At 35.0% G+C, this 18,033-nt stretch overlaps 1 protein-coding gene across 3 annotated transcripts; it reads right to left on the reverse strand.

Moving 5' to 3' along the window:
- Positions 1-932: 932 nt before the first annotated feature.
- On the reverse strand, positions 933-16,453 carry LOC125821032 (OVARIAN TUMOR DOMAIN-containing deubiquitinating enzyme 9-like). 3 transcript variants are annotated; one of them, XM_049500462.1, is made up of 11 exons: positions 16,425-16,453; positions 15,868-16,204; positions 15,649-15,797; positions 13,661-13,734; positions 8,190-8,244; positions 7,009-7,083; positions 6,645-6,718; positions 6,520-6,568; positions 2,616-2,700; positions 1,698-1,754; positions 933-1,201 (listed from the first exon to the last, which is right to left on the reverse strand). In XM_049500462.1, the coding sequence occupies exons 2-11, from the start codon at positions 16,196-16,198 to the stop codon at positions 1,149-1,151; spliced, it is 1,002 nt and encodes a 333-aa protein (XP_049356419.1). In that variant the 5' UTR covers positions 16,199-16,204; positions 16,425-16,453; the 3' UTR covers positions 933-1,148. The 3 variants fall into 3 exon arrangements, with proteins under 3 accessions (XP_049356419.1, XP_049356420.1, XP_049356418.1); XM_049500463.1 differs by lacking the exon at positions 16,425-16,453 and adding an exon at positions 16,285-16,375 and having other exon boundaries at positions 15,649-15,794; XM_049500461.1 differs by lacking the exon at positions 16,425-16,453 and adding an exon at positions 16,285-16,375.
- Positions 16,454-18,033: the final 1,580 nt, after the last annotated feature.

An 18,033-nucleotide genomic window follows, 5' to 3' on the forward strand; every position in this document is an offset into this window, starting at 1 on the left:
ATGTAAATTTTCATTCGGCGTGAATCTTTTTTCTTAACGATATGTACCGAGAGAGAGCTTAAGAGGTGTGTTATTGCATATACTCTATTCTTGAGAATCCATGAGTTAGATTATATCTTTATTCTAAACATCTTGTTGATATTTAAATGGCTATGTACAGATCTTTAAAGTTAAATTAAGAGTTAATTTCACTAAAATTGGTGTTGAGAGCTAAAAAAATAGAAAAAGTTCTTATAAGAGATGAATAGAATTTCTATTTACATTTAATTCTCAAAGACACAATTAATGGAGTAGTATCGAGTTCTTACTCGCAGTTGATTCTTGACAGTACTTAAAAGAGTTATTGAACCAAAGATTTAGTCTAATTTGGAATAAGATTTAACATAAGCTAAAAAGGTTACACGAAATCTAATATCGAATCGAGTCTTCATTGTGCTTGAGTCTAAGTGACAAGTGTCTCGAGTTGTCTCTTTACAAAATATGTAGATAAGTTACTTTGATCAATAAAAAGATAAATGTTATGATAGGCGGGACCTTGATGATAACCATTTGAGGTAGTATGTACGAGCCCTTGACGATGCTCTCTTATTGCATTATAATTGCGGTCCCTTGATGATGCACATTTGTTGCATTATATAAGGCCCTTGATGATGCCCCATTTATTACATTGAATTCTTCGAGCCCTTAACGATGATCGTAGATAGAAAAATATGTATGCCATAAATTTGCACTAGTTGTGTGTATGATGTTTAAATATTGATTTTGTCCATTACTTCGGTCTATTTGGTTCTTTTTTCGCGTTACTTAGGTTCCAACCCTCCTAAACTTTTTCCTTGAGGCAGGATGAAGACAACCTTGGACAACATCAAATTTAATTTACTTTGAAATGGAAAGGAAAATAAACTAAACACAAAAACAGCATTGTGTATAAATAAATTAATAATGGAAGAGCTAACTAAATGAAATGATATATACACAAAGAATGAAAGCCGTAAAATTGGCAAAACTGTAGTCTACCTCAGAGAAAACGAATAAAATATATACAATCCGGAGTTAGAAATGTTGTCACAGAGACGGTCTGAGAGACCCTAATTCTCGTGATAATTAGGTGTGCGCTGGTTCCTAAAGAAGCTGGCTGTGCAGGTGTCTCAACCTAGCTGCCACCATTTTTTTCTTGTTCTTATTTCTCCAGCAGGATACTCTGTAATAAATTGGCAATGAGTAACCAATACTGCAATTTATTTCCCTACCGCTACTGCAACAGCTAGTCAGCTAAATAACCTGGGAGTATACCAGTTCAACCTCAATGGTTACTGAATTTTGAGCTAGTTGTCTTTATGGACTTCCATGAGATGAAGTATCAGGTTAGAATACATTCATGACCATTGATTAGCAAACAAAAGATAAACCAACACCTTGACGAATGTGGAATAGCAGTACTACTTTTTCTATTTCAAAACCTTGGCAAATGTGGAAGAGATTTGAAGGGGGAGTTCAAGATTAAGGGAGCTTTCAGGAAGTTGTAAATTTCCATCAGACACTAATTAGAAGAAACTTCTCTAGTAGGCAAAAGATATGTTGAAACAAAAATAAATGTAATACCAATATCTGTTCAATAAAATAGCATGGCTTTTACAGGGGCATAACTATTCTCTACCACAACTAGAAAAAAGAAGGAAGAAAAAATGGTCATTTACCTCCTTGTGGATAGATTGAATTGTAGTGCACTTCAGCCCAAAAGCTCAAAGTAATGACTGCATAAATTAAGGCGGCAAATCATTCAGTCTTTCATACAGAGGATGAAAAGAAAGAGAAGGAGGTGCTACTAATAATGTAATAAATTAGTAACACTGATGATATTGATTCGTCCCTCCCACGAAAAAAGAAAGGAGATGGACAAAACATCCATGACATATGATCCATTTCATATATTAAATCGATCTGGTAAGTCATTCAGTATGATTATGTTGTATTATTAACAATTTACTATACTTAAAAGGATCTAAGATAAACTACCCACTCATTTTCGCTTGAATTTTGGCAGCCTCAATGGATAATCAAAAGGTTAAGCTTATGTGTAGCTATGGAGAAAAAAATCAGCTTTGTCCTCACGACCATCAACTCTCCTATGTCTGCAGAGACACCAAAATCCTCCCCGTTGATCGGAACGTCAAGTTTTCTGACGTGGCTGCAAAGGTGAGTTTTCTCTGCAATTGCAACGCACAGATTTGTATATCGTACCAGTTGCTAGGTGAGGCTCTCGATGCACTTGTTTCCTTTATCGATGATGATGCGGGCCTATGGTATCACCCTGGGTTGGGTTAGGAAAATGAGTAGAGTGTCGGTGGGTTATTTTTTTAACGAGTCCGATTTGGTGACGTGGACGTCTAACAAGAGGCCACATGGCAAAGCTTGTTTTACAAAACCACTATTAAAACTAATGGCATAAATGAGCATGTTTTGTAACGGCAATGGCATAAATAAATGAGCCAATTTTTTTACGGATGATGAGTCATTTCTAATAGTTCGATGGAATATTTGAGCCTTTTCCCTTGGTGTAAAAAAAATGTACAACAGAGACAATACTCATTGATGAAAATAAAATGAAAACTTACTTCTGTTTGACTTCAGACTTTGTGGAAGAATCTCAATGTAGCAGGTGTCTTTAAATGATGTAATGACAAACATCTTAACACCATACTGTAATAACATCGAAATAAACGTCAGTCACCATTTGAAAATTTAAAATACACACTTGAATTGAGAAAATAGTAGATCATCATTGTATTCATATGATAATAGACAATAAAAGAGAGAAATTAGGATCTTCCGGGTTAGGAAAAGAGAAGGAGAAATGACTGAAAGGAATCAACCAAAGGTCTCTTCCTTTTTTTAGGATACCAACTGGGGAACTCCAAACCATTCACCAAGGACTGAGATTCCTCAGGAAGAAAATTCAGAATCAATCTATGCGGATCAAATCCTAAAAAGCGGCAACAGCCCTAATCAACTGCTTCAAGCAAAAAATTGGGGTTTGGGAGAGCATAACAGAACACATCCATGTCATGCATCGTTCTCCAGAACAAAGCGAACAATGAGTCCCTATAAATTATAATAGCAAACATTTGTTTTCTAACTTTTGTATGGTTCTCTTAGAGTCATAGTGCGTTTCTTCATTAAGTATTTATTTTAAGTAAAATAGAAATGATAACCATTACTTTCAAGATGCAAAATGAATTTAAAAGAATTGCTTGTGAATCAAAAAATCTGGAAGAAAGATAACATAGAGAATATAATTAAGTAAATAAAAGTGTGCTCTCCAACCGCTTAAGCTTTTAGATAAGGTCACATGGTATCAAAACAGACTGAGATGATTGGTTAGAGCCTCACCACTAGCATTATAAAATGAAGGCTTAATACATAGATTGCTCCCTGAGGTAGTCCCCAAATCCCTGTTGCATAATTGTTGACCACGAGAATCATCTTCGACACCTAAACATTTTTTTTTTTTGATGATAAGGGAAACCCGCCGCTGCTACCCTTTGGGTTTCCACACCCAAACATTTCAAACGAGTATCTATTACACACCTTACCACCTATGTGTCACACTTGTGTTGACACACAGAACTGACAAGTGAATGCTAAAAAAAGATTACTTTTTTTGCAATGATATTCGATTTTTTAAAGGAAAAATTGATAGTTTTTTCACCTTCTTTCTACACCAGCGCCGCCACCTCTTAACCATTTCCATTACTACTAGCCAAAAATCACAAGTTTCCACCTTAAAATTATCTCCATCAGTGTTTTCACACCAGAAAGCTACCATAATATATCACCATAATTCTGATGCATAATTCATCTCCTATTTGCCAATTCTAAAAAGGACTCAAGAGTGTGAAGAAACAGGAGGCAGAAATGGTCAATGGAGAAAATTCTGGCCAAGATCCAGAGAATGGTTCTTCTATCTCATATGAGGGATTTGATATCACCATTTTTACCCATATGCAGTAAATAGCTAGTAGGAAGGAAGTTCCCAACATATGCAAATTTAAATTTCTATGCAGGTCTCTCTTTCTCTCTGCTGGAAAAATTCTGGGTTTGTAATGCAGTTGCAAGTGAGGAGGATGATGGAATTTGACAGTTCTAGTCCTACTTTTTTGGATTAAAGTTAAATCTGGAATTGGGACTAAAATTGATTTTAAGTTCCTATGTTTTGGTTTTGAATAGGAAGGTGATGGTTCTGGGTTTTCTGGTGGTTTGCGGCAGTGGAGTTGCATTACCGAAGAAAAAGAGACGAAGGGAGAATGGCTAAGGGGTATGATTGTAATTGTAAGTGTTTTATTTTTATAAATTTAATGACACGCATCACACCATTGTTAGTGCATGAAAATACACCCTGTTTTCTGAAGTGGTTAAACACAAAAGTGGTGTAAAAGCTACACTTTAAACGAATTTGGGCGTCTAGGGTAATTCACGTGGTCAAGGGGTGTGTAACAGAAATATGGGGACAACCTCAGGAGAATGTATGTATTAAGCCTAAAAAGAATTTCCACAAGCTTGATCATGAAAAAGGATGGCCTGCACGGGGGGGAGCATGTTGAGAGTATAATTAAGTGAATAAAAGTGTACTATCACTAACAACTTAACCTTTTAGATGAATATAACTAAGTAAATAAAAGTGTGCTCCCTATAACAGCTATGAGATAGTCACACACTTAATCAGGTAAGTATATCTTTTACACAAAGAGGCTAGAAGCACCAAAATTTGAAAATAAGGTATAAGATGATTTACATTTTAGAATCATTACAGAACAACATATTGATTCTAAAGTAAGCAAGTCTTTAGCCTTTTGAAACCCTGTATTAAAATCTACAGATAAAGAGTTCCTGCTTTAGAGGGTTGTTCTTCTTGCAACTGATTTCTAGTTTGGTAAAATAACTTGTTTTTTTTTTTTGATAACCGAGAATCTGTTTGTGACCCGCCCTTTGGACCAATCACAGCCTTCTAAACTTGGTGGATAATGGGCCTGCCCCTCTACCCTTCTCCACTTAAATACCGGGCTTCGCTTTGCATGGTGTGGGGATTGAACCTGTGACCTAAGCCACAAATCCTCCACCTTTTGCCACTCGAGCTAGGCTTTGGGGGAAAAATAACATGTTATCACCATCAGTTTCGGCATTTGTTGCATGGGTGACGACTGAAGGGCCACAGTGTGAATAACTAAATTTCATCCAGCAATCATTAGGAAGCGGCCTTAATTATATTCTCCTTGCACTTGTTTGCAGAAAAAAAAAAATCGACCCAAATTTCTTCTGGTTGATGAAAGTCAGCAAAGAATGTTTCGTGATACAGAACACAGGCTTATGTTTGTCTTCTATAAATGGTAGTAGGTATTATGCTCCACTCAGAAATGAACCAAAAGCGACAAAGCAAAGGAATGATAAGTCATAAGCAAATCTATTTTCAGATTCCTCAACATGCTTCCCCTGAAATTCCTAATAACAGATCTTATCAGGATACATTTCTCATTTCTTTTGAATTTATAATGATTTGTTTGCCTATGATATATCGAATTTCAGATCTTTATGAGTTTTATTTTTCCTAGCTAGAGCCTAGAATAACAAGGTCACAAAAACAGAATTCAGAAATTCTTAGTCAAGAAACTACAGTTCATACACAGAAGAGGTCAGAGATAGAATTTACATCAAGAAGACCTAAATCCATTAACAAGAATTGGGACAATGACTTGGAACCCAAAGTAACTCAAGCCCAAGGCAATCTCTCTCTCTGAAAAATCAAGAAGCCATTGGCAATTGTGTAAAATCAAAGGGTTTTACTTAAGAAATCCGAAGAGCTCATATTTTTGTCAACCCATAAGCTCTTCCTGTTATGATATTTTGAGAGAGGCTTTATGCCAAAATTTCATAAAGTCTCATTCAGAGACATATATAAGCCATCAAAGCTACTGGGATCAAGAGCAATTACTGGCAGAGTCGACTTATTAAATACAAAGTCACTTCACTTGATCTAATAAACAGATTGTCTAAAAATGATAAGAACTTTTAATGCCTACTGCTCATTGTTCATTGTTTTGAAGAGAACTGCCATATTGTACAACTTACAATAGCACTGAAGACCTCACCAAGAATGGAATCTATCCAAATATGTCATTAAGAGCTTCCTTCTCTTAAGAAGATCCATCCTCTAACAAAAACTAAAGCCGGCTTATCCAAACAGGGGTTACCTGACTAAGCATGCACCAGACCCCTGTTTAATCTAGAATAGCACTGAAGACTAGCTTGTAAATAGTTCACTTCTAATGCCCCATCATATAACCAATCAATTTCAACAGACCTGAAAACTACCACCGTAGCCCAAATTTGATGTTCCACTCAATCTACTTACAAGTAACTATCAGTTTCATCCATATAAGCTAGAATAATTTCCAAATAAATCAATTCAACAAATTATTGTGGAAACACAAAAACCAGAACACAGGATAGGGAAGAGAACAATACTGAATCTGCAGCAGCCTGCAAAGTTACATGATCACCCCATTCGCCAGCCCTGTTAGAAGGACCAGTCCTATAAGAGTATAATCATAAAATAAGAAAGACAAACTGAAAGGAGCTTCAGGCATTACTTGCTCATTTTCTTCAAGTATTCATCATAGACCATTGGAACATAACCCTCATACAACTCCCTATGGGACTTGAGCTGATAAAAACAATAATTAGAAGTAACCAATAGCTACAAAGAAGTAAATTGAATGACATGATCACAATGCACAACCATGATTTAATTTAACTTTGTATTAGAATAGGTATGCATATGTAAATTTTGGCTTGATTGGCACCTCTTTGTTACACTTCCCCAGTTCTGTTTTTTTGGAAGCTGGATGCAACCCTTGTGCTGAGATGCAACTATTGTTTTTTTCTTTTTTACGGCTCACATGCAACCATAGTATTGAAATGATGTTGCAACTAACAAAAATGTTTGAGAAATACCTGTTTAACAACTTGTTCCCTCACAAATTTGTGATGCTCAGTACTGCGATATATTTGGTCCGACAGTGAGCGGAACTGCAAATATTTCATAAAGCATTACATAAGTTAACAAATATTACCTCATATATCATGTGTAATAGTGTAAAAGATAAGATTTGAGAAAACACAGTTGTGAATGGCTATCTCTGATACAGCTGAAATGGAAGTAGAAAAGTTTTACCTCCTCCATCCTCTGCAATATCCTCTCAGGGCTGACACTCCAAAAGATAGATCTTTCAACATTTTCTTCCTAACCAAAAGTGAAAATCTAAGCTCACCCCCACCCCCCTACCCCCAAAAAAAATTAACAGACACAAAACCATCTGGTAATTTACTAAATAAAAATTATCATATAGATTGGAACATGTGATTCGCAGCATCAAAAGAGATAGGAATAAGGGCAGAAAACGGAAGGGGATAGATCGAGAGCAAAGGGCAGAGAAAAGGACACTCTTGAAGTATCATACATGAAAGCAACCGGTCAAATTTCCTTGGATTCCATTGGATGCGGAACTCAGCAGAATAATACATAATGGACGTTAATATTTTCAGCCCACGACAGAGAGCCATGGAAAAAGTTGAAGAAAAGAAAAGAGAAAGAGATGCATTTTACAGAGATTTGAAAAAAGCTATTTTATTCTCTAAGGGTTCGTTTGGTTCACATTCACACGGGATAAAGAGAAATAATCATGGGATAGAATGTGGGAGTATTTAATTTAGTGTTTGGTTGCATCTTTGTATCCAGTATACGCAAATTTGGGATAAAATCCCAAGATAGCTAATCCCGAAATAAAACAACCAAATGAAAAAAGTACCCTTCTCCAAAAAATTTCTCCGTAAGTCCTTCCAGAAAGTCAAAGTTAAAACTAATAATAAAAGTTTATCCATCTTTATCTACAAAACCAAACCATGTTTATATGTCATATATCCCATTTTTAACCAATGAACCAAACATCTTCCAAAAAGAAAGTATATCCACTAAATACTCCTGTGTTATAATCCCGGTGTAACTTCTTTACAAACCAAACGACCCCTAAACAATTAACGTATAGTGATTTTAGTCCCAAAAAAAGGAGTAAATCTATTGCAATATTCCTATTAATCAGCAAGAAGTTATTAGAAAAAAATGAAAATAAACTGACCTGACAATTGCCATCTCCAGAAACTTTTAACTCAACTAGATCATATACTTCCAACCTAGAGAAAAAGTGCTTCTCTTAAACATCCATCCATCATTATGCAGAAGGTACAAATAAGAAGAAATTATTTCTATAATCCCTCCAGATATTATTTGGTTACAATTGTGTTCAGCAGCGTAGACAGAAGTACAACACATGGTTTTCCACATTTAATAAAATCCACTGAATGAAATAATTTTCATACGGAATAACATGGCTATTTTTGCAACGTTTATGAAAAAATGCTTCGAAATGAAGTTCTGGAGGAAATATTAAACAAGGAAACAGTTGACATAAAAAATGTAAGGTCCCATAAAATCAAACATTTAATGCAGGCTATTTAATGGTATGGAGTGTTTTGAGCGACCTCGAGGTGTGCCCACACCCACACGAGGGTTGTGGAATCCTCAGTACACATCGACATATTTATGGTACAAGGTGGAAGTGATCGAAAGAGACAAGTTAAGGAAAGAAGTGGGAAAAATGGGAAGAAGGACCAAAACTTAGTCACAGACACCCTCAGGTTGTCGCACACGTAGCGAGCGGGGTGCCTGGCATGGGGGTTGGCTAAATTGGGGAGGGACTGTAATCCCCTCCATAGTGTGGAGGAGGGAAAGGAGCTTTCATCGTGAGCCTTAACACAAGTGGAGCAGAACAGAGGAAAATAGAGAGAACATGCCGAATGCAACGATAACGCTATTTATGGCAAGAATGATGGTTGGAAAATATCTCTTATTCAGAGGAATGTAAACGGGAGAGTCTCAAAGGGCGTATATGGTTTGTGGGAAGAATTTATTCAATACACTGATCAGGCGGTGGGAAATGGAGAATTAATCAGATTCTGGACAGATATATGGGTCGGGGAAGAGTGCCTGAAGACTAAACTTCCTAATCTATTTAACTGCTCAATTAATAAGGTGGGGGTTTGCATTCAGATTCAGACTGCAAACTTGAATTTAGAAGAAACTTGATTTATTGGAAGGTAGAGGAGTTTTGCCATTTACTTCAGCAACTATAATCAGTTAACATTGATCAAAGTAAGAGGGATTCTCTGATCTGGATAGCTAGCAAAGATAAAAGATACTCACTGAGTAATATGCTACGATCTGTTGATTTGGAACACAAAAGCTCATTTTAGAGTAGCATGCCTTGGATGGATTGCAACCAGGGAAGCTTGTGAACTCGAAATAATTTACAGAAAAGAGGTTATGATTTACGTAACAGATGCTACTTGTGTGAGGAAGATCAGGAAACAATTGATCACCTGCTTCTTCATTCTAGATATTCAAGAAAGTGTTGGGATTTATTTCTGAACATCTGTGGTGTTTCACAGGTGATGCCTAAGAATGTTTTTTTTTTTGAGAATAAGATGCCTAAGAATGTTAAGGTTTAATGCATGGCGGGCAATATCAGATGATACCTAAAAAGATAAAACAGATATAGAAAACTATTCCACACTGCATCTTTTGGACTATTTAACTGGAGAAAACAGGGCATGCTTTCAGGGGGTGTTAGACTGGATAAAAGTCCCACATTGGTTGGGGAATGGATGGGGTGGTCTGCTTATATGGACTTGGGCAATCCTCCCCTCATAAGCTAGCTTTTGGAGTTGAGTTAGACCAGGTTTCATATCTTTACATGGAATCAGAGCCAGGTCTATCCTGTTTGCACTCCCGGTTCATGCTCCAGTTGGGCCTGGGCATGAGGGGGGAGGGTGTTCTAGGGTAAAAATCCCACATTGGTTGGGGAATGGATTGGTGGTCTGCTTATATAGACTTGGGCATCCTCCCCTCATGACCTAGCTCTTAGGGTTGAATTAGGCCCAGGTGCCATATCCTTTCAGGGAAAAGGAGCAAAGTAGCATATCTCTAGAACAGAAATAGATGTCTACATAATTTACATAATTGGTGCGTAAAAGCAGTCTGCTAGTGAATCTGAAACAGTATATGAATTTTCTGGATTTATTAGGAAGAAGAATATAGCAGTTTATTTATTTGGTTTCTGTCCGAGTGTTATACTCTATTGCACCTTTTTGGTACTTTATCAATAAAATTTTACCTTATCAAAAATGATTCTTACCTTATGAATGATGTCTTAAATGCTCCATAGGCTAATTATGTCAAACTCCAAATGTTCAATCTATATCTATCTATCTATCTATCTTCTATCTATACTACTTTAAAAGCATGAACTCCCAAACTTGAATGTTGAATTACTATAATACCCCCAATTAAAAATACTTAATTTATTAATTTTATTATATTGAAAGTAGATACCTTTTCAGATTGTGACTTTTTCAATGAGTTGTGACTTTTCCAAAGGGTTGTGACTTTTTGACGGGTTGTGACTTTTTCAATGAGTTGTGACTTTTCCGAAGGGTTGTGATTTTTTCTAAGGGTTGTGACTTTTCTAAAGAGTTGTGCCTTTTCTGATGAGTTGTGCCTTTTCCGATAAGCAGTGACTTTTTCGAAAGGTTGTGACTTTTCCGATAAGGCACAATTAACACATATTCATACTACTATTTGGTAGTCATAAATAGAGGGGTTTCCTTACACTTTTAAACTACAATTTCTTTAAGTTCTCTACTCTTCTTCTTTTTCTTAAAAAATCTCAATTGTTATTTGCAAAAATTGATTAAGTTCGAAATTCAACAAAATTCGAGGTACCTCATAAGAAAGAGCTGGTGAAAAAATTGTAGCAAATCATTCATCAATTCACACTCATATTTTTTCTTACCATTTTCATGAGTTAACAGTAACGAAAAGTTGTGGGAGAGACAATAATATTAAACAGATATGAAAAAAGGCATATGATTTGGGTAAGATATTTCTTCTTTGTTTTTTAATCTTTTTATTCTTTTCCCTCAAACGAAGGAGTTTCTTCCTAATTTTGCTAAAACAATGGGTATCAAGAGTTTTAAATCAAATGGAACACTAGAGTGAATTTAGCATGAACATATATTTTCGTCTTCTTTCATCATTGGCTATGTATTGTTCCATATAATTTTTCTTTATATCATCTTACTAGCTATATAAAAATAGATAAGAAAATAGTGATTGATCATAAAATGATCTTAAATGAAATTAATGATTCTATAAATAATACTTTAAATTTTATTCATCTATTAATTTTTATTATTGAAAAATTTAAATATTTTATATCATGATACAACTTCTATAAGATACTAGATATTTTCATTAGACAATAACTATATGATATGTATGTGGCAGAAAAAAGGAGAAGACTACAATTTCACAAAGATAAGGTAGAAGCTTAATGAAATGAAATATTTTTCACCATAGGTGATGTTATTCATATATTAAAATTAAACTATTCTACTGAAGTATATATAACCATCATTCATGATAACAACCAAGTACACTTTTTTGGTAAAATTACCTCTCTATGATAGTCTTACTCAAATATTAATTGAGTAATAATATTTTGTAAAAGATATGTTGCATATAAAGATAAAATATTGAAATACTTATGGTAATCCTTATTAGTGTCATGCACATACTAAATTTCAAGTATGAATATTTAAGACAAAATTTCTACTTAAATGATGTACATCATTTATGGTCATAACCTCAAGCGGAAAGGCTATTGGTGATATTTTTTTTCTATTTTGTTGGTTAGATTTGTTTACAAAATTGAGTGAAGTAAGAAATAATATTATTAAAGAAATGTCACTTTCTCCCATATTTAAACTTTGAATGTATTTTGAAATGTTTTAATGACATCTGATCATTTTGAACTCAAAATACAACTCTATGACAATATGTATTAATAATTTAAAAACACTTGTCCTTTGTATGTTCAATTATAATTATTTACTAAAAAGCTTTAATTTAGTAATATTAATTCTGTTTTACAACATCATATATTGCATATACGATACACATGTGCAACGCATGTGCCGTAAAACTAGTAGACCTAAAAATAGTCAAATGATTATATTAAATGTTTTTTGGAGAATCTTAGAAGCTGAGCGGGTATTCGTTTCAAAAGGCCAAAACGTTTATCTAGAAGCTAAATGTCAGTTTAGGATAGTAGTTAGAACCACTTTGGCAACTACTCATGCCATCCTACTAAAAAGGAGGCTTTGGTGCTTGCTCATTGAGTGTTGATCCATATGGCATATATGGTGATACCACCTTGTCGACTAAGTGTTGGTCATCCGTCATGACATACAATGGCGCATTAATATTGATGTCAGGGGTCTATAGGAATTCCCAAATAAAGAAATACTACGTTCAATGATGTCAAATGTTTCTAAGTACATTTTTCATGTTTTATGCTTCTAATGCCTATTGTCTTCCTTACGTGGATTTTTGAAACGCTTTAAAACAATTTGCTAGTGTTGCATGTAACCCATGTTTCAAAGACCTAAGTTACTTGGACTGGGGTGTGGGTGTCCGATACGGGTGCGGATCTGAGCTTGGATCCTTCATGATCTCAATTTAAAGATTCCCAGAATTTCTCCATCAATTTTGGTCAAAGTACCCAAAATCGGGTATGGATCCCACACTCACACACATGTCGTGTCGACACAAGTGCGGCAGCTAGAGTGAAGAGTCTGATGAACTTGGTCAGAGACTTCACTCAAACCTTATAGGGTAGGGTCAATGATACTTACCGGTACAACTTCTAGGAAATTGTTCATAAACCCTTCATGGTGAAACTTATTGTATTCCAAATACTACTGCAACTGGAGATAATGACACGAGTAAGAATCTTCTCTTCTCGTTGATCCACTTTTGGTGAGCTCCATGTCTTTTACAGGTGGGTGCAGGTTTAGACATTTATTCTGAATGAGCCAGCACTCGTCTTTGCCATCATCCTCACGTACGTTTTTAAGGGTTCCAGTGACACAGTAAGAGGTGTAGTTATGTACATGCAATTTATATTTCTTATCTCGTGTTATGATGATGTTATTAGTTATTCCACACTCATGTTTTTCAATATGAACCCAACATATGTTTTTAGTATTGCTGAGGTTATTATAAGCCAAACGTTTTATGATTGAAGCTTCAGATGTTCAAGTGATGATATATGTGAATGAAGGTTAATGAAATGGGCAGACAGGTTTATGTGGTTCGTTTGGGGCGAGTTACGGCTTCAGGTAGCATTCACATTCCTTCCTTTTAGGATGCGACACAAAACACTGGCTTGAGGAGAGTTAAATGCATTTCTATTATGAAGTCCATATGCATTTGAAACTTCGAATTATGATGGCTTTAATTTTTCTGATACTTCTCAGTTAGGCAAAACTTGTTAACATGCAATGTCGACCGTCTCATATGCAAGTCCATCGCTAGCTTGGAGAAGACAAAGATAAAGAATACCAGACAGGAAAAGTAACATAACTTATCTGACGAGTTTAAAGTTCTTTTGCTAGCAAAAAGCTACCAGTGGAGAGAAGTTAAAGTTACCTATCCATCAGCCTTTGATGATCTGATTTGGCTTCATCTACTGAGGGTATATCTCCATTAATTTTGGGAACATGCTGTAGAATGTAGAAACCAGGGAACTGAGTTACAAGTAATTCCAGTTGTTCTAAATGATGGCATAAAAACAAAAACAGGAATGGGGGAAAATGGTAGTTCAAGAATCATACAACACAAACAGCAGAAAAGAATGAAGATGGATGCCATAATATCACAAACTATTGAAAGGGCCAAACGTCAACGCCTAGTAGCTGCATGAACCATTCATTTGCATTTGGCTGCTGTAAATTTATGCGGTAAAATTTAAATAAAGAAAAGTGGAAAAAAAGACCACTATAGCTCATAATCAGGTGACCAGATAGGGGAAAATCTTTTAAGCATTTCTCAAGCACACGGGTAACTAAAGGGATTCTAAGCATAAGGAGTTGAAGTGATAAGATTTCTAGTATTCCATTTGAAAAGATTAGTTACCCAAAGGTAAGTCAAGATTGGCCCAATCACATCTGACCTGTTAATATTTCTAATATAGTCTACCATTTCTCTTTTGCATAAAGTAAAACAGCTTCATATAGGCAAAGTACATAGATGGCCCCTTTAAGTTGTGCACACTGCACAACGACCAAATTGACACTTAAACTTCATCAAAGTCCAGATAGACACCTCTACTTGGCACAGGTGTGTCTCGTGAAGGCACGAGTTCACTAGACCTCACACATGTATTAGAATTACGGTTAGCATGTCATACAGACAAATTAACACATGTATCCTTCATGAGGTGTTCTTGAGACGCATCTGTGCCATGTAGAGGTGTCTATTTAGCCTTTTGTAGAGTTAAAGTGTTTATCTAGTTGTTGTGGACAACTTAAAGGGGCATCTAGGTTTTTTGTGTTTTGAATAAAAGAAATTGGAAAATCAAAGTACGGAAAAAAAAACCTTCCTCTACTGCGTCAAGAAACAAGCGCCCAATTCTCATAGATCTCAAGAGGCAAGAATGGAACAAAGAAGCTAAAAGAGTCGATCTTATCCTACGGAAATCATAAAAGCCAATGTCATGTCCTTCCTTCCAAAATAAAATGTCAAATACAACATTGAAAGGCATATTTTATTTTTATTTTGAAATAGGTAACTTTGTATTATATCACAAAACAGTACCTATGTACTGAAACCATATATACAGATGTCTCCTTTTCCACTGTTTAGAAAGGCATATTTTTCTTCTTTAGACAACAAGGAATACTTTCAACTAATTAGCAATTTCTTCGGTCAAAACAAGATGTGATGGCAATCTCCCTTTCCCTCTCTTGGCTTCTTAAATTTCCACCCCTTAGCTTCAAATTAAGTGAACAAGGAACTGCCATTAATGCTTATCTGATATTTTATTTCCTAGCTGTGGATGTGAGTGAAATCATGAGCATTACGCTACTCTTAAGGTGAGTTGACGTTTAACTGTCTCTCTCCCCATATGCCTGTACACTAAATTGTTTCTGCCTTCCTCATTGCCAACAACATACCCCAATAAAAAGGTTATAAAGCCGAAATCTCACCTTCCACTAATCCACCAACAGACGCTACTCAAAGTCTCCCCATAAGCCTGTTCACTAAATTGTTTCTGCCTTCTTTTTTGCCACCAACATATGCTACTAAATAAGTAAGAAAGCTAAAACCCTCCCTTCCTCTTTTCTACCAACAGATACTACTAAAAAGCAAGAAGGAAGGACCCTAATTTACTTTGCCAGAGGCTATCAAAAGATAGTGGCTCACTATGAGTAGTCGTGATTGCAACACCAGAAGCACACCACACTCAACACAAACGCAAAAAGCAAGCAGTAACCTCAATTTCTAAACATGAGTAACATGCCCCTTTTGATTTATGTCGAACATCATTGGCATCAGAAAATAATTCAAGCAATGTAATAATTCAGACTATAATTACAAAGAAGTCTCTCCATAATCAGTAAACAAGTAAAACTTACAGGGATGGCATCCAACTGATTCAAACGTTTCCCAACTTCACCATCAAGAAGAGATTCATCCTCTATCTCTGGTGACTCCCAATTGGATGATGTAACTGTAAGAGGGCAAAATCCAGTACTATCTGTGTCTTCCTGAATGCCATCAACTGCTGCACATTCCAAAACAATATCAGTATATGTATGCAAACCAGAAACACAAAACTTCTGCCTATTCCTTACCGAGATTGGAAAACCTCGTTGAGGGTGCAGCCCAATCCTGAGCAAGAACTGATGCTTTTCGATGTTCTTCTTCATCAGTGTGTGAAGATCCTACGGATTCGTCCAGTGAAAGCCGTGATAGTTCCTCCTGAAGAGCATGGGCAATTACCTCATCATTCTCCACGTTAATATGCATAGGCTCAGCATAACCTTCTCTTGCATACCCAAGCTGAGAAAAATCTGTGTCATATTGAGTAACAGTTCCGAGAGAACCACCATTGTTTATACCACAAACATCAATAAGGTGAAGATTCCACCTCACTACGTCAGGATCTAGCTCATAAAGAGTCATAAATTCCTGCAAATCAACAAACAATTGAGTCAACAAATCTCTTACCAAAAGATTTCATTATCAACTACATAACTGAACAAACGAACCTTTGAATTTGAATTTGAATTGGAGATGGATATAAAAACAAAATCAAACTTGCGAGAGAAAACGAAAACAATCGAAGCGTGAAATCAGAAATATTCTTTGAATGGAAAAGGTAAGGGAAAAAAGGGCCGAATTTCCGCACCACCTAATCTTCTGTCTTTCCTCTGAAACTGATTTTTTGGCAGAAAAAAAAAACGAAGTTGCACCGCCAATCGACACGTGGATAAAAGAAATGGTGCGGATGCTTTTTTAGTTTTGTATCGTCACGTTTCAAGTTTCAAAAATCACAAAATAATTTATTTGTATTGAATTATCCGATATATAATTGGTGAATGAATTAATATTTTATAATTAATGACTTATTAATATGGCGTGAATTTACTCAATTTTTTTTATTAAATAAATATTAACTTGTTAAGAGTTATTCTACTTTGTTTAACTAAAATATATAAACGAATATATAATATATTAATTAATTAGAAACCCTAAAGGCTAAAACCTTATTTAATATTATGCCATAATTTTCTATAAAGCTTATTTAATTTTCTATTATATTTATTAATATATAAATAATTTACTATTCTAACTTCTTCTTTTTTTTGCTTAATACTATTCTAATTATACTAACCCTAAGTAAAGACTAGAGAGTAACTTGTAGAGAGTAAAGCTAAACAACGGCAAAACAAAGGGCGCCTTATTTTTCTGACTTCTTAATCCTTCTTGGCTGTCGGAGGCAACAAGTGTTAAGACTTAAGTGGGGTGTTTATGTGTCGGTTTAGGTTGATTAGTGGTTAAATTTAAAATTAAATCAATTAAATCGGTTTTTAAATTATCAAAATCAAATCAAACCAAATATAATATATATTTGTCGGTTTGGTTGTTGTCGGTTTTGGTTCGGTTTGATTCGGTTATTCGGTTATTAACCATACAAAATATTTTTTTATAAAAAAGATTCATTCAAAAGAGGGAAAAAAGACAACAATGCATTCAAAACGAAAAATATTTAGAACGACTAACATTACAGAACTTTCGATCACTTTATTTACTGTGAATAATGATTCAAAATTCACCATTTTGGCTAGGGGTGTGCTTCGATCGGTCCGGTCCGGTTCAGTTTTATATATTATCGGTTTGATTTTTTATTTTTAAATATGCCAAAATAACCAAATCAATAAGATATTTTTATCGGATTATTGATTTTGGTCCTTAACAATTCGATTTTCGATTTAACCAATAAGAAAAATGCTTATAAAACAAATATATGACTTCTCTAATAAATTTAATGCGACACGACAAGAATGTAACTTTACAAATGCTCATAAAATAGAAACAATAATAACTAACATGAAAAGAACTATACAAGTTTAATACAAAGAGAAATAAGACGAATAAGGTTCTTATTTTAAGCTTTGACGTTTTGAATAATGTAAAGTTGTGAACTCAAAGTCACCGTGAGGTGTGAATTGAAGGCTAAAGGGAAAAGACAATAACTAGTAAGGTATTGAAATTAATATTTATGTATAGATAAAAGTAGTAAATTACTACCGTCTTAATGGATTGTCAATTTACCCAATATTAAAAACCAATATAGAACCAACAATCCAATTTTTTTTTAACAAAACCATAAAAACAGTTAACCCAATAGTAATAACCCAATAACACTTTTTCGGTTCAATTTATCGGTCAGTTCAATTTTTACACACCCTTAATTCTGGCCTAGAAGGAAGAGACAATGACATTCCTAGTCCCAC

The sequence above is a fragment of the Solanum verrucosum genome, unplaced genomic scaffold, assembly GCF_900185275.1.
Source record: "Solanum verrucosum unplaced genomic scaffold, falcon-dt-bn FXZP01000050.1, whole genome shotgun sequence".
Classification (NCBI taxonomy): Eukaryota; Viridiplantae; Streptophyta; class Magnoliopsida; order Solanales; family Solanaceae; genus Solanum; species Solanum verrucosum.